Source organism: Desmodus rotundus, chromosome 8 (assembly GCF_022682495.2).
Source record: "Desmodus rotundus isolate HL8 chromosome 8, HLdesRot8A.1, whole genome shotgun sequence".
NCBI lineage: Eukaryota > Metazoa > Chordata > Mammalia > Chiroptera > Phyllostomidae > Desmodus > Desmodus rotundus.
Window position 1 is genome coordinate 26011631 of NC_071394.1, and position 27359 is coordinate 26038989.

At 46.9% G+C, this 27359-nt stretch overlaps 1 protein-coding gene across 4 annotated transcripts in view; it reads left to right on the forward strand.

Moving 5' to 3' along the window:
* Positions 1-23836, forward strand: part of NCALD (neurocalcin delta) — a 337075-nt gene extending 313239 nt beyond the window's left edge. For all 4 annotated transcript variants that reach the window (XM_053929493.1, XM_053929492.2, XM_024572028.4 and 1 more), the window contains 3 exons: positions 3992-4388; positions 18499-18604; positions 21222-23836. In XM_053929493.1, coding sequence (XP_053785468.1) covers positions 4011-4388; positions 18499-18604; positions 21222-21319 — 582 coding nt within the window. In that variant the 5' untranslated portion in view covers positions 3992-4010 and the 3' untranslated portion in view covers positions 21320-23836. The remainder of the gene's footprint in view (positions 1-3991; positions 4389-18498; positions 18605-21221) is intronic.
* The last annotated feature ends 3523 nt before the right edge of the window (positions 23837-27359 follow it).

Genomic DNA, 27359 nt, shown 5'->3' on the forward strand with positions numbered 1-27359 from the left:
TATATGTAGGGAAATAAATCATTCTTTAAGAGAGTGGATTTAAATATTGGAATGGCGTTTTCCCCCAAGGCCAGACACACAGTGATTTGCACAGAACCAGAGTATAATAAAAAGTGTAATAATGGTGATTTGATTGAACACTGCACCAGAGAGCTGTATTCCAAAGAACGCCCCTCAAAGGAAAACTCAAAATTACTTGTAAATTCCAGCAAATGTTTTCAGAGCTCTGTAAGTCCATGTATTATGTATTACCTCATGTTTCTGAATGCTCGCCTCAGGCAAATTGCCAGCTTAGCAACTAAATGACAGTTTGCAAATTCTAATAAAAACCAGCCTCTCTAACTTGGCTTTTATTTCTGCAGAAAGAAAAGAACACAAGAGGGGAGTGAAAGTTATGGGAAGGTTCACTTTATAAGTTCTGTCTGTGCTCCATTTGGAATTGAACTTTGCTCTTGTATAACATGATGTTTGCCTGTTTCCGCATAAAGACGGACCCCTGAGTGGAAGCTCCTTCCTGCAGCTGTTGGTCCTGCTGATAGGAAGGGAGCTCCCTTCTGCCTGCCCCTAGGAGAAGCTGGCCTGGGAGCGGGAGGGGGCCGGGTCTGTCCGCAGTGCAGAACTCCGAACACAAAATCAGTCACCTTGGCAATTCCTAAGGATTGCTTGCTGTTTCCTGAACTGTGGATATTACGAAAGAAGTTTGAGCAGTGCGAGATGCAAATGCTGCCCTCTAGAAATTTATTTTTAGTGAGAGCAACAGATGGGTATGCAGGCAATGCTGTACTTTACACAGTGTCTCCCGGCCCCGGTATTTCCAGTACCCACCTGGCACCAGACATAGTTATCACAGTGTTACTGACTGCATTCCCTTATGGTATACTTTTCATCCTTGTGACTGTTTTGTAAGATGAATTTGTACTTCTTAATCCCTGCACTATTTCACCCAGTTCCCCAACTCCTCCCCTGCTCTGGCAACCACCCTTTTGCTCTCTGAGTCTGTTTCAATTTTGTTTGTTCATTTATTTTGTTCTTTAGATTCCACGTGTAAGTAAAATCGTATGGTATTTGTCTTTCTCTGACTGACTTATCTCACTGAGCATAACACCCTTTAGGTCCACTGGTGCTGTCCCAAATGCTAAGATTTCATCCTCTCTTATGGCTGAGGAATATTCCACTGTGTATACGTACCACCACTTTTTCATCTACTTGTCTATTGACAGGCACTTGGGTTGCTTCCAAATCTCGGTGATTGTAAATAGCGCTGTAAGGGGCACAGGGGTGCATATATTCTTCTGAATTAGTGTTTTGGATTTCTTTGCATATATACCCAGAAGTGGAATTGCTGGGTTATAAGGCAGTTCCATTTTTAATTTTTAAGGAACTACCGTATTATCTTTCATGGTGGCTGCACCAACCTGCATTCCCATCAGTGGGGTTCCCTTTACTGCACATCCTCACCAACATCTGCCCCTTGCGGATTTACTGATCAGCTATATTCTGACAGGTGTGAGGTGATATCTCATTGTGGTTTTAATGTGCATTCCTCTGACAATTAGTGACAGTGAGCATGTTTTCATACGTCTGTTGACAATCTGTATGTCCTCTTTAGAGAAGTGTCTACTCAGATCCTCTGCTCATTTTTTAACTGGATTGCTCTTTTGTGTGTGTATTTGTGTGTGTTGAGTAGTATGAGTTCTGTATAGATTCCGGGTGTTAATCCTTTGTCAGATGTATCATTGACGGGTATCTTCTTCCAGTCAGTAGCTTGTCTTTTTTTGTTGATGGTTTCCTTTGCTGTGCAAACCCTTTTTAGTTTGATAGAGTCCCATTTATTTATTTTTCTTTTGGTTCCCTTGCCCAAGGAGATACATCAGAAAAAATATTGCCACAGGAAATGTCTGAGATTTCACTGCCTGTATTTTCTTCTAGGAGTTTTATTGTTTTGAGTCTTGCATTTATGTCTTTAATCTATTTTGAGTTTATTCTTATATACAGTGTAAGAAAGTAGTATAGTTTCTTTTTTTCATATACTTGTCCAATTTGCCCAGCACCATTTATTGCATGAACTGCTTTTACTCCATTGTATGTTCTTGACCCCTTTATCGAATATCAGTTAATTGTAAAGGCGAGGGTTTATTTCTGGGCTTTCTATTCTGTTCCATTGATCTCTGTGTCTGATCTCTGTGCCATGCTGTTTTGATTACTTTGGTTTTGTAGTATAGTTTGATACCAGCACGATACCTGTGACTTTGTCTTCTTCTCAAGATTGCTGTGACTATTTGGGGTTTTTTGTGGTTCCATATACATTTTTGGATTATTTGTTCTAGTTCTGTGAAATATGCCATTTATATTTAACTACTGGATAGCTTTAGTGTGCCAAATAGCATTGTGAATGCCAGAATATCATCCTGTTATCAGAAAAAAATGTCTTTTCTGAAGAGATTATTCCACATTTCCATGTTGTAATTATTTATCCCTCCTTCATTAAATCACCAAATGTTATTTGTTGTGGGCCTAAGAGAGACTAACCCCAATGAAGATTCTGTCTCAAGGGGTAAACTGTGTAGTGAAAGTGAGACAGACATGAACAAATAAGCACAAAAAGCATAAAATCTCAAAGGAAGTGGAAAATTGTGATTAAAATGGAGTTGTGTTTTATATATTCAATAACTTTCCAGGTGCTACTTTCAGATTTTTTCCTAATATAAGAAAAATGCAAAATATAAATACAGAGCCTTTTTATGAGAAAGGGTTTACCTTGACCTTGCTTAAATTATAAAACTTTGGAAATAGGAACCAAGCTCAGATAATACCTCCTCTAAGAAAGCTTCCTTGATTGCCCCCATTTGGCTTGAGTGTTTTTTCTGTGTGCTTTCTCTGCACCACATCCATTCCCAGTCTCTTCTATTGTCCCCTCCCTGCCGCCACCATCCCTGTACATACACAGCTGGGTGTGCCTTACAGAGGCGGAGACATGTCTTACTTTTCTTTGCATCCACAGCACCGGAAACATGTCTGGTAAATGGCCCTCAATAAATGTCGGATGGCTGTATGAAGGGGAAGACGGTAACTACTGTTGTTTTCCCATCTAACAAAAGTTGTCTTTATTCTTCACACCATATTAAGTTTACAAAATATATAACTAAAGGGATAATATACATATAGTCTTGTTTTTAATGTGAATGAATGCATTAAAACACATATTAATAGCATATTTAGATAAGTGTGCATTCAACAGTGTGGGAGGACACACACCCAAATGCCGCAGTGGTTGTCTCTAAGTGTTAAGGTGTGAAATGATGCTGACCTTCTCCTTTATGCATCATGGTGTTACCTTGCTCTCTTACTGTGGATGTGTGCTATTAGGGTAGGAAAATATGAAGCAATCTGTATTTGAAAAAGGAAAGTGTGGCCTATTCCATAAGCCACAATAGTAAGACATGAACGACTTGATGAAGCATCTCTCTTCCATCTAAACCCTATGCTGACAGTGACTTGACTTTGTGAATTTAAGTAACTGGCCTAGCTTGGTAGCTTTAACGGTATTAGATAGGTTTCTATTTTCCTTACTCATGTCTGTTTATAATATTCAGCAGGTACCCAAGCAGCACTTTACTTGTAAAGATTCTCTCTCTTCCTCTCCTTTAATTCCCCTTCCCATGGTTGGACTGAGCTCTGGAACCCGTCTTCTTAAGGCCAGGCATGACCTCTTGCAAATACAGAAGGCAGAGCTAAGTAGCCAGTTCCCTCTCTCCCACACACATTCTCTCTCTCTAGCATTCTGTCTCTTTCGGTGATATTTCTGCTCTGTATCATTTGCCTACTTGTCTTTCTATCATTTTTTGGACTGACTACGGTGTTGGAAAACCTAGACAACATTATTGAACTAAAATAGAGTTTATTTCTTTTTCCCAAAGGAACAAGCGCAGATTATAAAATGTGCCTCTGAAGAACAAGTCTAAAAATCACATACGTTCTCTTCTATCTACAGCTGAATTCTTGCTGCCAGGATGGGAAAACAGAACAGCAAGTTGCGCCCGGAGGTCATGCAGGACTTGCTGGAAAGCACAGACTTTACTGAGCATGAGATCCAGGAATGGTATAAAGGCTTCTTGAGAGACTGCCCCAGCGGACATTTGTCAATGGAAGAGTTTAAGAAAATTTATGGGAACTTTTTCCCTTACGGGGATGCTTCCAAATTTGCAGAGCATGTCTTCCGTACCTTCGATGCCAATGGAGATGGGACGATAGACTTTAGAGAATTCATCATAGCCTTGAGTGTGACATCAAGGGGCAAGCTGGAGCAGAAGCTGAAATGGGCTTTCAGCATGTATGACTTGGATGGAAACGGCTACATCAGCAAGGCAGAAATGCTAGAGATTGTGCAGGTACGTAGCCCCAGCCCTTCCCAAAGAGAAGCGTGTGAGTCACAGTAAGAATTGGAAGGTGCACGGTACAGCTTAGTGCAAAGGTTGCAAACTGGTGGTTCACCTGTGCATGGATTTGGCCTACCTAGTGTTTTCAAGGATGTGGAACCCACATTACTAAACAAAGAGGTTGCACATAAAAATGCAGATTAGTTAGATCTCTTGAAAACTCAGGAGGTCTGACACATCTGGACCCCCATTCTTGCCTCGCATAAGTCACCTGAGGCTTTGTGATAACTTCCACCCTGCAGATGGACGTGCAGTCTTCAGCTGGTCATGCACACTATGGCCTCTCCATTCATTCATTGCAATGACCTGCCTTTGATATTACATCTCCTGCAATGGTATTTCATGATCGAACTGTGACCTGGGTTCAAGTCTTGCTTCTTTCAGTGACCATCTCTGTGACTTTGACCTCATTCACCTAAGTGAACTTTGGTGTTCTCATCTGTAAAATGGAACTGCCAACAGTGCCTGGCCATATCAGGGGTTTATTTTAAGATTAGATGTGACTCTCCAAGTTCAATATTTAGCACAGTACCAGCCATTAGAAAAGCTCATCATCATCATCATCATTCATTTACAACTATTAGACTCAAGTAAAAAGAGGGAACTCTAGTCTAGATTCTGTCTAGTCAGAGACACAAACGCAGAGTCAAGGGCTCCGTCATTTCAGGGGAAGGCACTCCACTGTATTTCCCCAAGTCATTCACCTGGAGTGAATTTTCTGAACAGGACAGGAGAAGGGGCGCTGGGGTTGGCCATACTTTCCTTGTGTGACCCGGGAGGAAAGGTGGAGAAGGAACACAAGAAGCTATGGTTGTGTCAATGACAACTCGATCAGCAGTGAGTGGGACCCAGAAATAAAACTAAGGAGACCAAGATGGGGAGAGGATCAGGAGAGCCGCAGCTGCAGGCAATCAGGAGGACCAGGTGGGTGTGCAGCCCCAGGGAGGGCTGGCAGGCAGTCGCTCGCCATCTTGGCAGGCGAGTAGACATGTAGGGAAGCATCTGGCAGCAGACATCAGGTCTGGGAGAGTGGGCATCCGGCTTCCTGGGGGGCTCATCACAGCGGCTAGCACTCATGCCAGGACATGTGGGTTCAGAGGTAGAGCTCCAGCCCCTGGGATAATGGGGGAGGTGGGAGGAGCCAAGGAAGGCTCTGGGAGGGTGGGAGGAGGAAGTAACATGAGGAGACAGAAAGGATTCAGCTGTTGGTGAAGATGAGGGTAGATGTGTGGCACTTGCTTCCCAAGAACCAAGGAGATCTACTCACAGAAACTAAGGGCAGAGCCAGAAGAGACCCACGAGACGGACTTGTAATTGAGCCTGGTGGCCGAGGCCTGGGGTCTGTTCCTGGGCCAGTGGGACTGAACACACATGGGCAGTTGGAGAGACAGCCGCACCCAGTGCAGGGATCCACGTGACCTCCCTGTATTAGGACACATCGGCCACTGGCTCCCTCCTTTCTGCTTGGGCCACCAGTGGCACGTTATGTTAAATTAACCCCTCAGAGTCAGGGACCCTAAACAAAAATAAAGGGTTTCTCTCCTCCTCCAAGGATAAATGCATGAAAAATATAATGTCTACTGTAAAAATATGGGCAGTATAGGAAAACATAAAAGAAAAACTCTCCATAATCCCACTCTACCCACAAAGGAATCTCTAATTATTTTCTAAGATATCCTCCTAGTCCTAGTTCCATGCATTTAAAAATGCCAATTTTGTAATGTATACGGAATTTTGTATCTTACCATTTTCACTTAGCAACACAAGCATTTTTCATTTTGTAAAAACTTTTAATAGAGATATTTTAAAGGCTGCATAATAGTCATATACTTTAATATACTTGATTTTCCCGTGTTGTTGATATTTAGGTAGTTTCCAGTTTTCATTATTACACATAATATTGGCACTTTTAAAAATAAAGTAACAAATAATTCTTGTGCATGAAACTTTTTCTATACTTAGGATTATTATTCCCTTGGAATAAACTCCCAGAAGTGAAATTACTGGGCCAAAGGGAATGAGCACTTATTTCTATAGGTCTTCATGCCCTCTACCAAATTGTTTTTCCATATGTTCTCCCAAAGTGAGGGAGGAGTGCCCCATATTGGTGCATTTTTTCTGATTTTTCTTAATCGTTGCTTAATTTTTCTTAATCAGTTCAGCAACAACAGTACTTGAGTTGTGGCTAAGAAAAATTCAGAGCCAAGATTCAAACTCTAAGAGAAAGTTTATTTAGCAAGTCACAGAGGCAGAAGAAGTGAGCCTTAGAGAAAATGGGCCCAGGGATCAAGTCATAGAGGCAAAAGAAGGGCCCTTGGAGCTTAGGAGAAAGAGAGAGGCAAGGAAAACACCCTAGGGAAAAGGGGGTGGGGACAGGGACAGGCGAGATCCCTGGAGAGCTGCACCGGATCCTCTGGACTGAGGGTATGCATCTGGAAGTCTCAGGGGAGGGTCTCACTAGAATATTCATCAGCTTTCCAGGTGTGTCCTTTCAAGGTCATGATTTCTACTGATTGGTCGGCACCAGGGCAGGGGTCATTAGTCAGTGCAGCTGGCTCTGATGTCAGCCACGGCATCGCTTGTCTGGTGTTGCTGCTTTTCTGGGCCTGGAGCTGGAACACAGCTGTGGCCTACATACGAGCCCTAGAGGTTAATGCTTAAGGGAGTGGTCATACAAGGGCCCATGTGAGAGTTGTGTGAGGCCACTCTTTGGCCACTTGTTCCTCTTTCAAAGGGGTCTACCGCATGACTAGTGACATGCCAGGGGAAGAAGGGTCAGGGGTGGGTCTGAACCCAATGAGCAGCTATGATACGAAAGGTCAGGGTGTCTAAACTGTACAACCATCGATGTGCTAGGGGAGGGAAGGTTACCCAGGGCGAGGTACTTGTTTGCCCAACTTGGCCCATTGCTAGACACCTGGGGTTTTCTGCCCTGGGGATCTTCTGCACCTGACCCGTCCTCCTTTCTCTGCTCATGCCTAACTGCCTACCGCGTATTGATGAAAATGTTGACCCCTAGGCTGGGAGGACCCTCCTGACCATGTGGGTACACATTCATTCCTCACCTGGGGCAAAGCACCTACTAAGTAGTAGCTGGTACTGGGAATCAATAGTATAGGGAGGGAAATAGACTCTCCCTGTGCTGTGGAATCCAGCTTGCAAGAGAGAGTGGGACCGTTGCAGAGAATGTGCGGGAGGTGCTAGTAAGCACTCGCTGAACCCTTGCTGACTTCCTCTGTATCCAGTGCGTAATGTCAAAAGTGATCATAAAACTGAAGGAGCATTCAGCCTCACAAGGCATTTTCTTCTCTGTGAAGTAGCTCAGTCCACTCACAGGCCCACGGTAAGTTTCCAGGTCATAGCTGGAAGATTACAGATTCCTTAATAAATGCTTATATACTCGGAGTTTTTAAGAAGCCTGCAAATGGAGATCTCAAATTTCCTAAATTGTTTTCTACAGTACCATACCCGGATGATTAATACTCATTGCAGTAGAGAGAAAATGTTGCAGCATCCTGAGGTGACTTCCAAATCGCCAATGAGATTAAATTAAATTTAGAACCATTTCCCTATTGAGGGCTATGCTATTCTATTCTGCCACTTCGCCAGCTGACAATTCATGTAAAGAAGAAGAAGATGTATTCTGTCTCATTCTTATGCTAATCCCCAGTTTTCAGGGATTCCAATTCCGTGATGAATTGGACTTTGCTGTAGAATATTCTGGAACTTCCTACTCTATTCCCACCCCCCACCACACCCCCACCCTTTGAAAGCCCACACTCCAGGCCTTGCTGCTGTCCCAAGAAGCTGTGTGCCTTTGCAGGGATTCTCTCGTGTTTGGTTCTAGCTGGTTCGCACCCTTGAGCAGAACCTACATCCGCAGATGCTGCATTTACTTCGGAGGAGTCACTGTCCCTTGGGTTCTGCTTTGCATCTGTTAGAAGTGAGGAGATGGAGGCAGGCTGTGGGCCCGCCGTCATACACAAATTAAGGCTTTCTTTGTTAAATTGAGTAAAACCTGCAGCTTGATTACAAGTGTCAGTATATAAGTTCTTGGCTGAATTCCTGTCACTCCAAGGCTCAGGAATTCAAACGATTTATTTAATGCAAATTCATAATGTTCACCTACATGCACTAATAACTGGTCAAGATGAAGTCGGGGGTCTGAGCAAGTTCATAATTAGGCTTGACAATGGATGGAATGTAGTTTTTCTTTCTTGAGGGTTCTTCCTGTAGTTTAGCTTTGGTGTCTACAGAATATTGTTTATGACAAGTTGAAATCCTTTGTTCTTCCTGAGATTGGTAGGAAGGATGCTAGTGTGGACTCTGTAATGTTGAAATACACTGTAGTAGTTTCCACTTGCTGCTATAACAAATTACCATAAACTTAGTCACTCAAAGCAACACAAAGTTATTATCTCACAGTTCTTGAGGTCACATCAATTTCAGTGGACTAAAACCAAGGTGTCCCCAGGCTGTGTTCCTTCTGGAGGTTTTGGGAGAAAGTCTGTTTCTTTGTTTTTCCTCATTTCTGGAACATTCCTTGGCTCATGGCCCTTTTCATCCATCTTTAAAACCAGCAACAGGGTATTGACTGAGTCCTTCTCACGCTGCCATTCCTGTGGGTATCTCATTCTGCTTCTCTCTCACACTTAGAAAGACCCTTGTATGACATTGCGACCACCGAGATAATCCAGAATAATCTCCACACCTCAAGATCCTTAACGTAATCACATCTGCAAACTCCCTTTTACTATGTAAGTCTATTCATGGGTACCACGGATTAGGGTGTCTGCATTGAGGGGAGACCATTGTTCAGTCTACCACGCATGCCCAGATGCAGTTGTGTTCCTTTATAAAAAATAATTGTGTGCTATCGGAACATCTGGATGAACAAGCAAGACCATATGCAGATTTATTTTTAGAGTCTTAAAGGGACATTTTTACATTCATGTGTTTGTTTTTTAAGTGACAAATTTAGGAACACGATTTAGGCCCAATATTTTGTTATGGCATCAAAACTGCCTCTTGGGAGTCTTAAGCCAGGTAATAACTATGACCCTCCCCATGTTGCAGCAGATGTTCCCCTCTGGGTGGGGGCGAGGGTCAGCCCACTGTTGCAAGAGGACAGAGACTCCTGTGTGCCCTTCTCAGTTGTCTGCCCCTCGGCTCCGCTGGAGGCAGGTCTGAGTACCCACACCTATCACAGCGAGACTGTGTCTGAGGAAGGGCCAAGGAGCGCGTGAGTGGTGTGGCCAGTCGGTCCATGAATGCTTAGGTGCCCTCTGGGATCTTGGAGTTGAGGGAACACTGAACTTAGGGATCCATCAATGGGACCACAACACTCCCAGGGAGAGAATGTAGCAAGAACATGGAGATGAACCGTCCCCACTTCTGGTCTGAGAAAGTAATGGAGACCCTTGAAAGAAGTTTTTAATGACAGGACTGCTATTGGTTAGGAATGATCACCTGTATCCAAGTGAAGGACGAAGTGGGAGCCAAGGGGAGATCTGGCACATGAGGGCTGGCAGCTTGGTCAGCGTCACCTTGCCGCCCTCTATTTCTAGTCTCCCTTTTCCTTCTCTTCCTTGGACGAGTTACTTAGCTTTCCTGTGCATTGTTCTCATGATTTGGGACCTGGAACTAATTATAGCACCTGCCTCACGGGTCGTTGTAAGAGTTAAACAGTGACAACGAGCAGAGTGCCGAGCACAGTGCCTGTCATGCGGTGTCGAGGACTGTTGGCTGCTGTTACTCTATAGAGGTTTCCCATGTTGGGACAGGATGTGTTCCTGCAAAATAAAAGAAGGTCATTTCTCATTCAAAGACCAAGGCAATAGAGAGAATCTTTTATGAACTCTTAAGTTCAATTTACCTCATCATAAAGTATATGTTCACAAAGAAAAGGGAGGTAACCCAGCAAAACCTCCAGTTGGTGGAACTACAAAAGATTCTTGTACAGATAACTTTAGGGGTACCTGGCCTTCATCTCCTGTTGTCTTTCTTGCTAAACACCAGCCCCTCTGGGGAGAAGCTAAAACTTATGGGATGCTCTGATGTTCACAGGGCTCTGATGGGAGAAATCTCACCTTTCTGAGAGAGAGTATGGCTGGCACCAGGGGTTCCCCAAATCTGAACTGTGGACTTGAGCCCACAGGTGCACTTCAGGCATTGGGACCGTTTGGGGATGGCCTGTCTGGATTTGTTCTCAAGTTCAAGTCAGAGACCTTCCAAAAGGAATATATAGTCAGATGTAGTAGTCTGACCCACAGCAGCTCTCAGGGAGTTTACTTTAGAGACCAGGTTGGAATAGTTTCTAATGATCATATGCATTACTTGCACGTTAATGATTGCTTTGAAAATACTTGGTGTTCAAATACTGTTGTCTTGGAATCAGACTCTCCCCCTTCGTTGCAATTCTGGGTTGACTGGCACTTTTGATGAAGACAGAATGAACCTCAGAATACCTTTTGTTTATCCTTTCACACCTTTCATGTGAATGAAACCTGAAGGAAAGAGGTTGGGTGTACCCTGGTGGTCCACAACAGAAGATTTCATTTTTGAGTGTGGGCTGCGAACCGAAGGGTTGCCAGTTCAATTCCTAGTCAGGGCACGTGCTTGGGTTGTGGGCCAGGCCCCCAGTAGGGGGCGCAGGAGAGACAGCCACACATTGATGCTTCTCTCCTTCTCTTTCTCCCTCCCTTCCCCTCTCTCTAAAAGTAAATAAATAAAATAGTTTTTTAAAAAAGAATTTAAAAAAGATTTCATTTTTATCTCTTTTACCACTATGGGGAAAATAATTTGTTTCTGATTCACTCATGTGGTCAATAAGGCATACATAGCTATAGAGCAACCAGATGAGGAGGTGGGTGGCCGTGCAAAGGTTTGCCCTGCGGTAGCACCGAACTCACAGATTAATCCTGCCCAGTTGCGAGAGTACCAACTGGGACCATTTCAGGCAACCGGCCTGTGAATATTTGTATCACGGAGAACCAAAGTGAGACTTTGTACATCCTTTTAGAACCACTTCCTGAGTGGCACTTGAAATTTTTTCTCCCAATGATCTTTCTAAATTGGCATCATAGACACTATGTCACTTTGTGTATAATCCTTGGGGACCCGAAACACTGTGCTCTTCTGATTCTGAAATAAAAATGGGGCAGGGCGGGAGCTTCTAGTCCATTGTGATATGGCCCCTGGGAATTCAGCTCCAACTCTTGCCTAATTCTCAATTATAAATGTGGACCACAAATGTCACTCGGGAATGCAGCTTAGATTTCTTTCCTGGAAGAAACTCTTGGAAGCAATTGCTTACACTGGTAACTTTCTCTTAGAACTAACCTTAGCGCTTCCTTATTAGCTGTGTTTGGTTTTGCCTTTTCTTATTAGGGGATTGATCTCACCCTGACAAGCCACGTGATAGTTTGAGTTTAATCCTTTGCATTGAGCATGCCATCTGGCAGCATGAGTGATGTCTACCCAAAAGACAGCCCTCTCCGGCTGCTCCCTCCCAGGCTCCTCTGTGGACTCCTGTTCCTTCTCCCACTCCCTGAACATGGATATTCCCAAGCAGAATTAGAGCCACAGCACCTTTCTCCTTTCATTCCCTCCGGAAGGCTCATCTTCTCTGTGCTTGTTATGGGCTGGGCATGGTCCTAAGTCCTTTCCACACTGTTATTAGTTTCCTAAGGTTGTCATAACAAAGTACAATCAACTGGGAAGCTTAGAACAAGAGGAATTTATTCTGTCACAGTTCTGGAGGCCAGAAGTCCATAATCAAGAATGAGTAAGGTTGGTTCCTTCTGCAGACATCCTGAGAGCTATCTGTTCCATGCCTCTTTCCTGTTCTGGTGGTGGCTGGCCATCCTGGGTGACTTTTATCTTGCAGGTGCATCCTCTGATCTCTGCCTCCATCATCACGTGACATTCTCTCTGTATGCCTGTGTCCAAAGTTTCTTCTTTTAAGGACACCAGTCACTGGACTGATTGGGGCCTGCCCTAGTCTAGTGTGATCTCATTTGAACCTGATTACATCTTCAAAAACCCTAATTCCAAATCAGGTTCACAGGTTCTGGATGGACATGGTTTTCTGCAGGACACTAGTCAACCTAGTACACATAGGTGATTTCATTTGATCCTCACGACAACCTTATCGGCCCCATTTTATGGATGAAAATGCAGATTACATTCAAATCTTCACCTCCGCTAATTTCAACTGTTACTGGACATCCCAAGATATTGTGCTGGTACCTCAAGATCAACATTCAAACACAAACTCATTATTGTCCCCCCCTCCCCAAAGTGTGACGGCCTATAACACAAACTCCAGAACGTCTCTTTAGGACAGTCCAAAGGTTCTTTGCAAGGGGCTGATTGAAGATGCCTTTGCATAACACTTCACCTAAGGTAGAAAAATATTAACTACTCGTATCGACACATGATGGGTACCACAAGTGACTTGAAATATTGTAAGACAGTGGTAGGAGGAATAGTAGACTTAGGAAAATATTAAGGAGGCAGATTTAATAGGTCCGGTGACTGCCTGGATGTGGTGACAGATGGCAGAGAGGTGCCAGAGATCTGTCTTTGACTGATTATAGGATGATGATAGGGCTGTTTGCAAAATAATAGAGTGGGGGCGAGTGGGTAACGATGAGTTTGCTTCAAGTAAAATCTTGCATGAAACCTAATATAAGAATGGAACTGCTTAAGTCGAAAAGGGGTAGGGCCTCTATTTTTCCCCTTCTCTTCTCTCCACCTGTGGATGTGCCCACAGCACCTCCTCTGTAGACTGTTAGGAAAGTTACTTATTTAACATATTCCTCCAGCTCTAAATAAGAAAGTACTTATACCATTCCAGATACAGAGATATTCATCCGATTTTAAAAGTGTTTCCAGGAAAGATTCCAGTGGCCTCTCTGCACCCTCCTTTCCTGGTTTGTGATAGCCTTCTAAGCAGGGGGCTGACCTTCACCTAGAATCTAAAAACAGCTCTGTACCGCTTCACTCCTTTTGTCCTTGGTTGGTTGTTGTGGGGCCTTGGACGTCCTTCCTGTTAGAAGACCCTACATCTTCTGATGAGACGAGCCAGTCCGGTTTCCTTCAGAGAGAAGGTTGAGCTTTAACTCTTGGAATTGTGCCTGCCCCCCAACAAATTTTATGGGTTAGGATGGGAGTCCTTCTTTTCCAGCATTCCAAGAGGGAAAAAGAAAGAAGAATACAGACCACAAGGAAGCTGGCGAGGCCCCTGGCCACAGGGCCTGCAAAGGGCAGAGCCAGAGCTGGGCTCCTGGGCGTCCCATTGCTCTGCCTTTACCCAGAGACAAGAATAGGGTTCTTCAAGTTTAATTAAAAACAGGATGTCCCTGCTGGGCCTCTCATGGATGTTGCTAAAAATAAAGTAGGGAAGTAGCCTGGCTTCTTCATGGTTTAATCCCATTAATTTGGGGGTGGGGGAGGTGCGGGTGGGATTGCAGCTAATAAAAGACATGATTTGTTTCAGATCGCTGTCTGGGGTTGTATCTTTCCCTCCCTGTGCTCTGAAGTCCTGGATTTTGAAGTTCTAATGCCATCAGCGCTGGGCTGTTGGTGCTGTAGAAGGGAGCAAAGGGACAGACAACTCCCTAAATGTGATTTTGCCAAGCTGTCATCCTCTTACTCACTCTCGGGACCACTGGGACTGTCACCCAGCTCCTTGCTCACCGCTCTAGTACCACCCGCATCATAGACCTACTTTGTATACTTCCTGTCCGTGAGTTGATGCACATTTAAAAAACAAAGAACAAAAAGCATCTGTCTGAGTGCTATGAGAGCCATCTGTAAATGTGGGTCTCTCAATGGAGCACTCACTTCCTCCTCAGCCCCACGGGGCGCTCAGACATTAGCCTCTTGCTCCATTCCAGAAGCCCCGTTTGCAAATATATTCATGTAGGGCCATCCTGACTTTGTTGTTTGCTTTTGTTTCGTTTTGTGTTCTATTAACCTCCTTATTTCCCTGTCCCAACCCACTCCTCTTGCCTAATAGCTAACTCTTCTGTTGAGACTTCTGTTGAGTGAGAGCCTCATTTCCTGATACAATCCACTTGTCTCCTGGGTCGTCCTTCATTTGTTCAACCAAGAGTTTTAGGGAATAATCTGTAGGCTATTACACAGCTGACTTCCCATCACAATTCCATAATGATAATTTTATGAGCCCCAGCTATTAGAGGATCGCTTCAGATCAGTGGGTTTTACTCGCCACCAGGGGGCCCAGACACGGTGTAGGTGAAGGCTTCCATAACAATTATTAAGGCATTACGAGAGTCACTATACCCGTCTAAGTGCTTTTGGTCTCCAATACGGTGTCTCCCAAGCCCTGTGCCAGAGGGTTGGTGAGATATGAAATAAGAAAGAGCCTCTCAGTCTTGTTAATAATTGAATCCCCATCACCTAGCATATAGTAGGCACTCAGTAAATATTAAATTATGAATAATCGTGTTTTAATTCTCTCAATACCACTGCCTGCAAATAAGGGAATAGCGGTATATCAGAGAAGTAGATGTAGATAAGACATTCAAACTTATGAGCAGTTCCATCTGTGTGCTGCTCATTAGAGAAATACAAATACTTTAACACAGCCTGCGAGGCCCAGTGGTCTGTCTCTGCCTGCTCTGGAGCCCCACTCCCCTGCACGCTCTCTTGGCCTTCTTACCGTCTCCCCTACCTCCATGTCTACATGCGTGTTTCACGCTGACCTCTACCTCTCTAAGCTCTATGTTTTCTGCACCTCTTTGCTCCGGGCAGCCTACGCAAACTCTCCTGATGAGGCCCAGCATCCCCCAACACACCACCTCCTAAAACCACACATCTTCCTCTGTAGCACTGCTTTCAACAGAGGTTTCACATGCATTTCTTCGATTGTTTGAATAATGTTGGTCTGCCTTATTTAACAGTAAACCCATGACAGCAAGGATAGGGTAGATGTTAAGGCCTGGGATGTAGTAGTTGATCAACAAATATTTGGTGCATGATGGAGTGAATGGGTGAGTGACTGAGAATGGGCTGGGGGAGTAAGCGAAGAGCAGGCATTCCCTAACCTGGGGTCTGTGAATGGGGTCCTCATTCCACGGGCCCGGAAGCTGTCTGCAGCAGCGAGAGTGTATCCAGGAGCAGATTTGAAGGGTTTCTAAGGTGAGGGCCCATCACTTTTGACAGACTGAGAGGTTTCACAAAAATATATTTAATTATATGAAGAAAGGGAGAAGAAAAAGAAAAGAGGGTGGGGAAATGAGAAAAAAATTATGAAAGGATAAAGGAGGAAGTTTATAATGAGAAGCATAAGAAAAGAACATTGAGAGAGGACGTGGAGCATGAAGAAGGTGCTGGGATGGGAACCAGTTATTCCTGAATGAATTCTCTAAACTCAGTGAGCCTGAGCCTCCTCCAGACCTGTGTTAGGGACGCACAGGGGTTCGATGAATAGCCAGATCTGATCGCCACCCTCACATCTAAAAGGACAGTGTCCTGGGTAACTACAAGTCAGGGTGAGGGGCATGAAATGATTCAGGAGAGGTTTAGATGGAGTCATTTGAGAGGACGGAAAATTATACATAGCAGAGTAGGAAAGAGGATGATGGAAGGCTTCCTGGAGGAGGGTAACATATCAGTCTGCTCTTAGCACATGGATAGGATTTCAAGGCAAGAGAAGAGGGATAGGTATACACTCAAATAAGAGAAGAGTCTAAACAAAGCTGCTGGTCCAGGGAACCAAGGCACGGGGTTGGACATGTTGCCAGGCTCTCTACAACCTCTGCAAAGCCTCTGAATTGGGGGATTCCTCCTTTGGCCAGTTACAGCAGGCGGCACCCAGAAGTACCAAGGGAGATGGGTTTACTGAGGCCAGAACAGACTCAGGGACGGAAAAACGAACCCCAAAAGTTGAGGACATGTAACACATGTATCCTTAAGAATTCTGCCAAAAAAAGTTAAGTTACGGTTTGCTCATCAATGCTCTCCCCACATCACCTCTGCAACTTGTGAAGCGTGTCAGCTCCTGCTCCTTTAAAGAGGTCGTGCTTCCATGATCTAGTGCAACACTTGCCACTAGACGCTGTTTTTGTTGTCGTTTTAAGATTCTGAGGCTTGTGAATTCACAAAACACTTAGATTGATCGTATGTAAGTTTGACATTCCTGTGCGGTGTGTGTGTTCGTCAGCTGGAGCACCCCATTCCCATAAACAGGGTCAAGAGTTCCAGAAAAGCTTCCAGTAGGAGAAAAGAAAGCTAAGGAAAGGGTGCTAGGCCTCAAGGCACTGCTGGCATGGAAAGACTTCTGCAACAGGGGGAACTGAGGACAACTGTAACTGAACAATTAAAAAAAAGAAAAAGAATGAAAGACTTCTGCTTTCTACTCCCGTTACTAAATATTTACCAGGCCCGTGAAATCTAAGCATCTCCTTTCCCCACTTGTAAAGGTAGCTCTCTGTAGCCTTTTCTAGTTTCCCCGGGGAGTCAGGTTTCTCCAGCAGCTTGGCACGTGGCACACTAACCCCAGCACAAACACGTAGACCTGGGCTGCAGAGGCAGCAGGCAGGGGTCCGGGAGGAAGATGGCGTATGGCTTGCCCCTTGCCTCCAGGGCACACTTTGGTGAACGTTTCTTGGGAAAGCTGACTATAGCCAAGTTTATCCCCATGACACACATGGTCCCAGACAAGGCCACAGCTGTGAGCTTGACCTTCCTCCCAGACAGACTCGCTGTGGGGGTACCTCTCAAGTTCAGTGAGGGCTTTGGGTGACTTCAAGACAGACTCAGGATGCCTGGTCTGAGGGGTCCCTAAGGGGCAAGATCAGCCCAAGGGCCGCACACTGGGTGAGTCCCTTTTCATGCTGGTGTTACCACTGGGAGTAGAATATTTACCCCCCTCTCTCCCAAACATTTTAGGGACTTGAGGAAGGCTGATCCTAAGCAAGACTGTAAAGCAGATTAAGTTCAGTTTTTAGTATCAGTTTTGCTCCCATTTCCCATCTGGAGGCTACCTGCCCTTAGCTGCCTTCCTCTCTCCTCCCTCCAGCTATTCCACTGCATGTGGAGTTCCAGAACTTTCTACATTTTTGTGCCCATCCTCTGGCATAATTCACTTTTTGTGAAACTCCTTCCCAGAGCTAAAGTCCCAAAGTAAATCTGATTAGCAAAGTCACGATGTGGGGGGCGGGGGGGTAAAAACAATGACTTTACGTTTTTCTTCCCACATAAAAACTGCATCTGAAAACCACGGCCCTTCCTGGGGGGTGGGACGTCCAAAGTGGTGGGGGAGACCAGCTCAGCACTGCTTACAAAGCTCTTTCAGGGGAACCCTCTTTTGCTCATCAGGGTTCAGGTGTGCATGGTCTGTCTCAAGCCTGATACCGCCTGATTTCTTAATCTAGAACTTGCATGGAATATTGTTTCCCTTTGGGGATATTTCGGAGCTTGCTGAGAAGAAATGTGAGGCCGTTGCTGCAGACAAGGGGACGGGCATTGGACTGATGGGTAACACCTGCCTGCGAGACCAGGGCCCCCACTTGCGGACTGTCAGGCACAGCACGTAGCTTCCTGAGGGACTTAGCTGGAGACTACAGCAGACACCAACCTGTCCCTCTGGCCTGAGAAGTGTCACCTGCAGCCTTCTCCTAGAAGTGGGGTCCTCAGAACAGCAGCACCAGCATCACACAGGAGCTTGTTGGAGTTGCAGAATCTGACACCTCCCCCTTCATCCCCCAACCCAACTACCAGGCAGATTCTGCATTTTCACAAGATTCCCAGGGCATTCATATGCGCATTGAAGTTTCCCACCCAGGGGTCTGGAGGGTCTCCCTGACAGCTGTCACTCCTGAAGTTTCTCAGTGCTACAGCAAAGCTCTATGGCCTTAGGAGACAGTGCATCTGTTTCTGCAACACATCAGCAGGCTAGGGGCCAGGCCCCATGTGAAAGGGGAGCGTTCCCTTCACTTCACCCCTGTCCGGGGGAGATTTAATGACAGGGCTATTGTGGGCCAACCCAGACCGTGTTTCCCTTTCCCCACTGTGCCTCGTCTGTCCCCAGGCGATCTACAAGATGGTTTCCTCCGTAATGAAAATGCCTGAAGATGAGTCAACCCCAGAGAAAAGGACAGAAAAGATCTTCCGCCAGATGGACACCAATAGAGATGGTAGGTGACCGAGGCTGCTTTGCCTTGCTCTGCTCCGAGTGGGGGCTGCTGGAGGGACTGGGGGCGTCCAAGCAGGGAAATGCCACTTGGGGGCAAGACATTAGCCACTAGGGGCTGGCTCACAGCCCTTTCTTTGTAAAAGTGGCTCATCCTGCTTGCTCCTTGGCAGTACAGGACAGAGGACCAGAATGGGAACAGGCCTAAGCCTGAGCAGGCTGGGTCCCTGCAGGTGAGCTAATCAGGAAGTTGGGAGGGGCTTGGTGTCATTCTGCCCAGACCCTTGTAGCTTTCCCTGGCCAGCCTGGTGCGTTAGTGGGCTCTCCCACACACACTGTGTGTTTGGTTTCCCTGATCCAAGTGGGCCCTCACAGCCTTGGGTAGGTGGCCTGCAGGTGCCACCCTGAGGGTGCCCTCACAATGCAAACCCAACCAGGGGACGCAATGAAAACCCAAGTGTAAAGGAAGGTTGGACTTCAAACTTCAGAACAGAAGGTTTTAGATGTTGGGTTGCAGGGTAGCATACACCAGTCAGCTTTGAATTCTGGATAAACAACAAGTTATTTTTTTCACACAAGTATGCCCTATGCAATATAAGGAACATATGTATATGAAAAAAATGTGTTTGTTGTTTATTTGAAATTCAGAGTTAACCAGTCATGCTGTATTTTATTTGCCAGATCCGGCAACCCCATCTAGACATCACACCTGGGTTTGTCATGCTAAGCCCAGAGCCCCGGGCTGTAATAAGCCCCGATCATTCACAGCTCTTGCTGTTATTACCAGCTCACCTGCTCTGCTGGGAGTACCCCCCCCTCCCCGCAATCTTTGTCGGAGATGAGCTGATAGACAGACTGACAGGAGGCGGTGAAGTGGATCAAGCCTCCCTCACCCCACGTCCTCTGGGGCACCTGCTGCCTGAGGGTTTGCGGGAACAGGCCAAGCAGGGCCTGTTTGCTTTGTTCCCGGCACAAAGGTGCCATTACAGCTCAGGACATCTTATTTTCCCTTAGGCACCTGACTCACAGCAAATAGCTTGATTGTTTTGCAAAGACTAGACAAGTACTGGGTTATTTTAATAGTTAATGAACTTGCTGATGTGTAACTGCAAGTTTTGCTCTGCTCCGGGGAGCACAGGTGGCTGTGTGTCATACCCCCAGGCCCAGCCACCTCTTTGGAATAGGGCTCTGGGAGGGAGAACATAAACCCCAAGGCCGAGTCCAACCCCTGCCCAGAGCAGGACTCATCCAGAGTCTCCCGCCATTCGATTCTTGTTGGGAGAAGCTCTTTGCTTCTAACTTCTGGCCGCTGACTTGTGGTGAAAAGTCCGGGCCTGCAGGTAGCTGGGCAGCACCTTAGAAGCGCAGGGAGTTAACCAGAGAGAGCTGCTTGTGTGCCTTGAACTCGGGGTTGGTTCTACCACTTTGACTTGTGGGCAGAGAGTCGCCCTTTGGGGGATCCCAAAGCGGTCACTCCCGTCTCCTTTCCCTTGCGCCAGCCTTCACACCTGAGGAAGTTGTCACCATTTCAACCAGTGCCTGAGCCCGGGCATAGCTCACAAAACATGGCCAGGACGCAAGGCTTAGGGGGGCCTGCTCTGCATATGGAGAATAAATAGATAAATAAATTCCTACCCTTTTCCCTTCGTGTGGATAAGGTGAATTTGGCTAACCAAGAACTAGGATCTGGGGGAGGGGCTGTGGCTGAGGGGAAGACAGATTTTATTGGGGTGGAGGAAAAAGGCTCCAACAGATGGCACCCCCTCCTGCCTGGAGCTGGAATTAGTTGAGAAATAAAGGACAATAATAGAGGCCAGAGGACCGAGCTTCATCGAAGGATGCAGCTCAGTGGGTGTGGGGGCCAAACCCACAGCAGCAGGGAACAGGCAGCCTGACGCCAAACCTGGGAGGACAGAGAAAGAAGTGGGCAAAGCTGAGCAGGAAGGCCTTACAGCTCCTCCTAAGGAGGGGCCCTCTGGAAGCACCAGGAATGGGGGAGAAGCTTTGCCTCCTTCCAACAACCTGACAGAGGGACCTCCTGGAAGGGACACGAGTAGGAGTGAGATCCCAGGGGGCAGAGCCAGCCTGTCAGGATAGGAGAAAAGCACCTTGATGGACAGGAGGGATAGGGGGCACCCCTCTGCCTTGCTCACACACCCCTTTATTTTCCTTACCACATGTGCTGTCCAAAAAGGGCCCTCCCTCAGCTATCATGGTGGCCCTGTGCACAGGCCTGAGTGACCGGAAGGAGCCCAGAGGCTCCCAGTGACATCTCAGTGGGAATAGCCCTGGTGCCCAGAGAGCGCAGCTCAGTCTCATGAAGGCTCGGGGGCCATCCCTCCCACAAATACGGAGTGAGCCCCTGCAGGGCAGAAAAGTCAAGAGGGCAGGGGTCATGTCAGGGCCACCCAGCACGCCACCAGGGCAGGCACGCAGTGCGCTCTCAGGAAGAAATGTGCGTGGGTCTCGCATCAGGAAGACAGAGCGTGGGCTTCACAGCAGGTGTAGGACAGCAGGGACCATGGGAGCTGTCACTGCCTCCAAGATGCAGTGGGAAGAGTGTAGGCTCACCAGCTGCCACCTGCCACCACTCACCCATGCTCTGTCCTCTTGCTTTCTAGGAAAACTGTCCCTGGAAGAGTTCATCCGAGGGGCCAAGAGCGACCCGTCCATAGTGCGCCTCCTGCAGTGCGACCCCAGCAGCGCCGGCCAGTTCTGAGCCTGCACCCCACCAATTGTAGAGCTGCTTGTGTTCCCTTTTGATTTTTCTTTTTAATCTTTTTTTTTTTTTTTTGCCAAATATTGACGGTGACGCTGTTCCTGTGCGGTCAGATGCACCTTCCTCGTGATGCCTTCAGCTTCTTTTGTGGTGGACGCTTCCTGGGAACGCCCAGAACCCCTACGCTTGCGGAGAGCACGTGCGTCCTGCACAGACTTTGTGGTGTTCATTGTTCCGACGACTTTTAATCATTATTATTATTTTCTCTTGATTCTAATGTCTCTGTTCTAACACCGAAGACTCGGAGAGGCAGAAGAAGGGAAACCAGTCTGGTGCCGGGATGGGACGGCAGGCTTTGAGGGGCTTGTTGGAAAAACAACCCCCCCACCCCAGGGTCTGTTGTCACACATGCCTGAGGAGTGATGGCACCAGATATAGGATTCCTGAAGTAAGAATAAGGAACCTTCTGGGGCCAGGCTATTAAAGGGGCCTGAGGAATGCCCCCTTTGCAGGCCTGCCCTACCCCATCCCCAGCAGGCTGTAGTTTTTAAGCTGTGAACATTTCAAGATAAATTAATAGCAATGAGGAAAAGATGGCTCAGCTCTTTTTTCACAGGTTTACACTAGTTGAGCTAAGATGAGTTTCTTTGGAAATTAATCACAAATGGTAACGTATATTCCAAGACAAAGCCCATCTCGTTGCCTCTGTGATTTAAAAAAAAACAGAAAGAAAGAAAAGAATGCTGTATATAAAATATTGGGTATTGCAGACCAAATTAAGTGTTTTGCCTTGTTTAAATAAAATGCATGTTTAGTGAGCACTAATCCAAACTTATTACAGAAGACTGTTTCTAGTAGCTTATTGTGAAGTAAGCCAACTATAATGAATGTCTATGTCTTGTTTTAAAGTCATATCTGTCTTTGCACAAATGCACCAATCAACAGGTATATTTTATATATTCCAGAAAAGTTCCAAGTAACCATGACTAGGGCGCAAACTGAATTGTGAGTGCTTTTCCAGAGTTGGGTGCCTGGAGAACAGAAGCAGGGCAGGTTGGAGTGGGCTCATCGATTGGAGCGCCAGAGGGTCAACCTTTGGAGAGAGACGAGGCGATGGCTTGACCCCCAGCCCTGCAGCTCGTTGGCAGCATTACATTGGAGGTGATGGATATTCTGTAGATCCGGAAAGGGACTACCCGGTGGTTTAATCCATGTGAACTGTTAGGGAGCCACATCTGGAAGGATGCCTTTCCATGCCCCGGCTGGCCCTACAGAGAGTTGGAGGTTGGACCATCATCTGGTTCATTGGGAAGAAGCCAGGGGCAAGTGTGTCTGTGATTTCCAAGACCCGCTATGGGAAATTCAAAGGTGTTCTCCATCACCGTGTTCTTTGAATGCAGATTTTTATTTCCAGAAGCAACAGCACGAATTTGAGTTGCTGTTCAGTCGGGGGATGTCATACCCACTAATTGGAGTGGAATGTTAGGAGTAAAGATTGCAGGTCGCAGGGGAGTGGCACGTCGGTACACAGTATGCAGGAGGAAACCTGAACACTCACTGCCCCAAGCAAAGGCAGAGAGGCCCCTGGTGGGTCTGTCTGCCGTCACAGAAAGGTAGCCATCGTAAGCACGAGAAAGATGATGCTGAGTTCATTCCAACTCCAGATTCTTGGGTATTAGATGAATCCATTTCAATGGGTAGCAAACATCCAAATTTGTGTGATTAACCAAAATGAGCCAATTGTGCAGGATGAAATTTTGAGACCTGGACTCAGTAAAATAATTTTAATTCTCTTCTGAGTGTCAATTTCTCAGAGTGTTTTATCCTGAGACTTGCCAAGTTCCTCTGCGGCCCAAGCAGTAAAATCTAGTTTTGAAAAATAGGGAATTAACTTAAGACATAGAGTACAGAGGGGGTGAGGCGACCCAGCACCTCCATCCACAGTGCTCAGGAGTCACACCTAACTTTCCCCTGACCTTGATTAAAGATCTGATTCCTCCTTGAATTCTCCTTAGATGCTGAGGTGAGTGAATGTTTGGGAAACCCACCTGGGCCCTGCCCTTGGTCACGATATCTTGTTGAGCCAGCCTCGTTTGTTCCCTTGAACCTAGAGCTGGAGTGTAGAGCAGGGAAGAGGGTCTCCAGCTGTTTAGGAAAGAAAATAAGAGCCAGACGCATGGCTAATGAGCGCCAACGCGCCTGGGATGTACGGAAATAGCCCTCATCCTGGCCTGCCATTGACCCTGTCTGTATTTTCTCGAGGGTTGTTTTTCTTCTCCTCATTCTTCCCGGGAAAGCCTTTGTATGTCTAATCCAATGCGCTCATGTTTGGCTGAGGGACTCTGCAGCACCCAGAAGGCTGGATGCCTAAAGGTTTATGTCACTCCTGACTGGGCTGTTCATTGTCATTGCTGCGCTGAGGGACCTCTGGAAATGGACTCTGCTCTGTCTGAAATCAAGCCAGGCTGTGATGTTCAAGGGACTGGAATAAAGTGGCTTATAAACTGAAGGATGATACAGAGTTCGTGACTGTTCATACCTTTGTTTAGGGGGGAAGCGGTGCCGAAGGTGCTGTCCCACCCGTCTTGATGCCCCAGGAGCACCTGCCACAATAACATATAATTGTATGTAATTCATATAATAATATAATGTAATGCATGTAATAATATACACACGTATCCATCCCATCACGCGCAGTGGACCCTCTGTAGGTTGACTTTGTGTCGCTCTAGCTCGGCAATCAGGCATGCCGGGGTTTTAACGATTGCCTGGGCCATGCGGTTTCCATGCCGACACTGCTGCTCCGGCTGAGCCTGTGCCCAGTGAGGGTCCAGGTGCGGGTTTCGGCCTCCTCCTGGGTGTGTGCTCTGCTCTGGAGAGACACAAGGAACCAGGGTTTGTGAAGGGGGCATGGGAGAGGCTGCTGAGCCGCAAGTCCCATCCAAAAGTATCCTTGGGCTCCACTTGGGCTTCCTTATGTCCTTCCCCTCATGGCCGTCACTTTCTCCTCGCCTCCTCTCCTTCCTCCCGACTGCAGCTACAAACTCTGCCTCTCACATGAGGTGCAGTGGAATGGGTAACTGAGGCCACCTCCTCCTCAGTGGGAAATCAATACCCTCCTCTCCTTTCCCTTCGCCTCTCAGTCTGAAGAAGAGGCAATAGCAACGATGACGTGATACAGAGTCCACACCTTCAAAGCCAGTTCAGATCCACTGTGTGTTTGTGTTTTGTTGTGGTCGGGGGGCCCTGCCTCCAGCACAGAAGGCCATTCACATGGGCAAGAGGGCTGAGTGCCAGCTGTGGTAGGAGCCTCGTGGGCCAGGTAGACCTCACGTAGGAGCTGAGTCAGCCGGGAGCAGAGTCTTTTTCTACTTGATACGGTTTCTCTTTAGGCCCAGCAATGGCCCCGATTCCCACAAGCACTGAGCATGGATAACCATGTGTCGCTCGTGGCAGCGATGGTGAGAAGGTGGCTGGGGGGCCTCCACCCTGATGAAGAAGGAGTCTGCAGTCCCACACCTACTGGAGGCCATTTCCAGCAAATTCCCAAGCCCAAGGCTCTTAGCTTCAGGGTATTGTCCCAACACCTCAACTCAACTGGCTCCCCTCCCAGCCTAGTCCAGGCATGGAGGGCACATGTCAGCTGAGGAGGCGACGGGGTGTCCTCTCAGCCACGTAAAGGGAAACTGTTCACAAGAACTGTCTTTGGAAGAAATAAAGATGCTTCACGTTCGCCTCTCCTGTCTTTGTCAGGAGATGCTTAGCACTCTCCTGAAATCTTCTGTTTTTTAATGTGGCTTGAAGAAATAAGAGAAAGAACATTGAGCCCTGTATTTTCCAAGGCAGTAGAGTATCAGTGAAATCCACCTAAAATAGAAAGATTGTTGCAGAGTGAAAGATGTTCAGGCCAAGGGTATAATCAGTGGTATATTCATTTCAAACAGGCTTCTCGATACTTGAATGCCAACCACGTGTCAGGACTTAGAGAGGCCCTGGGCACTCGCCCCGCTGGGCACTACTGTGCCAGCACCCAGTCCCAGACATGCTGGGTCTGCAAACAATGATACTCCGAGAACATTCCACGGTGTGGCGTTAACTCCCTAGGGCAGCTCAGAGAGGGGTCAGCGCCTCAAGGAAGCTCATATCATGACTGCTTTTCTCCACACTGTTCCGGAAATGGATGGCAGTTTAATAGTTTTCTAGAAGACACGGCGAAACTGCTTCAAAATTCTGGACAGCTCAGCTGCTGACCCCATTAAACACTCACAGCTCTGCCATCAGTGTATCACACACATGCAGACAGAGGGACAGACTCTCTCTTAAAACGTACCCTTCCAGTATCAGTATTTAATCACTCCGCTGGGCTCGTGTTGAGTGTTCAGTGCTGGCCCAACACAGTACCAAGCACTACAGTCCTGGAGGGTGTGTGTGTGTGTGTGTGTGTGTGTGTGTGTGTGTGTGTGTGTGTTGGGGATGGAGGGTGTGGATAGGAGTTACTAGCAAAGAAGTAGATCAGGCTCACAGCTCAGCTGGTCAGTCAGTCCAGCACCTTAAAAATGACAACGAAGGAGCTTATAGCCTGTCCGATGGCTGGTTTTCTGGACTGGTGCCTGACAGAGGTGTTTGCTACCCAGGGAATGAGCAGGTGGCATTTGCCTTTAGTGACCTTCTAACATCCCCTTCCTCTCTTTTGCTACTTTTGGATGATTAGAGCCCTGCCCCCACTGTTTCCAAAATACCCATGCACCCATTTAGCTCAGAGAAGTGTAGGGATGCAGGACCCTGCAGACAAAGGGTGCATTATGCTAAAGTGGTAGGCCAGCCAACCCACTCAGGGAAGGTTTACATGTAAAAGTAGAGCCCCTGCCTGACCAGGGTGGCTCAGTGGGTTGGGCATCATCCTGCAAACTGAATGGTCACTGGTTTGATTCCCAGTCAGGGCACAAGCCTGGGTTGTGGGCCAAGTCCCCAGTAGGGGGCACGTGGGAAGCAACCAATTGATCTTTCTCTCACGCATCAATGTTTCTCTCCCTCCCTTCCCTTCTAAAATTTTTTTTTAAATCTTTAAAAAAAAGAAAATAGAAAAGTAGGGCCCTAATGAATCCCTGTTAGAGACCTTTTTATTTTTAGAAAAGGTTTTATTTATTTTTAGAGAGAAGGGAAGAGAGAGGGAAAGGAAGAGAAACACCGATGTGAGATGAGAAACATCCATCAGTTGCTTCTTGTGTATGCCCCAGCTGGGGACTGAACCCGCAATCCAGGTGTGTGCTCTTGCTGGGAACAGAAACAGCAAACTTTTGCTTTGTGGGACGATGCCCAACCCACTGAGCCACTCCAGTCAGGGCCTGTTAGAGACCATTTTAGAATGAGTTAGCTATGGTGACCACAGAGGCGCCTATTCGGATCTCCTATTACAAGAACCTAGTTCTGGAAGCACAGTTGATTGACCGGGCTCCAGCTGCAACACTTGGAGCCACCTGTGTTCACTCTGAGGCCACGCTCTTCCCCAGCTGCTCCCTGTCAATGCACAAGTTGGGGTTATTAGGATCCCAGATACGATTCTTCCCATCAGTGACCTTTGCTCAGGGACTCTCCACCGGCCTGGCGAAGGCAGTCTGAGGCTCCTCCTGCCCAAGCTTCCTTCTTTCCCTTTCTCCTTTTGCAGGGGGCCAGTCTGCATGCTCTCCCCGTCTCCTCCTGCTCGTTTTCCCTTTCTCCTTCACATGAATTTCCCCAATAACTCACCTGAATATCTAATCCCATCTTGACTTCTGCTTCTTGGAGGACCTGAACTGATGACCCCCCTTTCCCATTGCTGTTGACCCCCAGAAACCTAAGGCCCAGACACAAGAGTTGGCAGCCTTCCCACAGGTTCTCGTGGGTTACCTCCCATCACATTGTGAAAGGCTGAGGGTAAGGGGGGTTTCTGTGCCTTAGGATGGAGGGGATGTCAGATCCAACTCCCCTAGGGGTGAACCCCCATTAGTGTGCTGATGACGCCAGGCTGGTATTACCCCACACATCTACCTCTGTCCCCAGA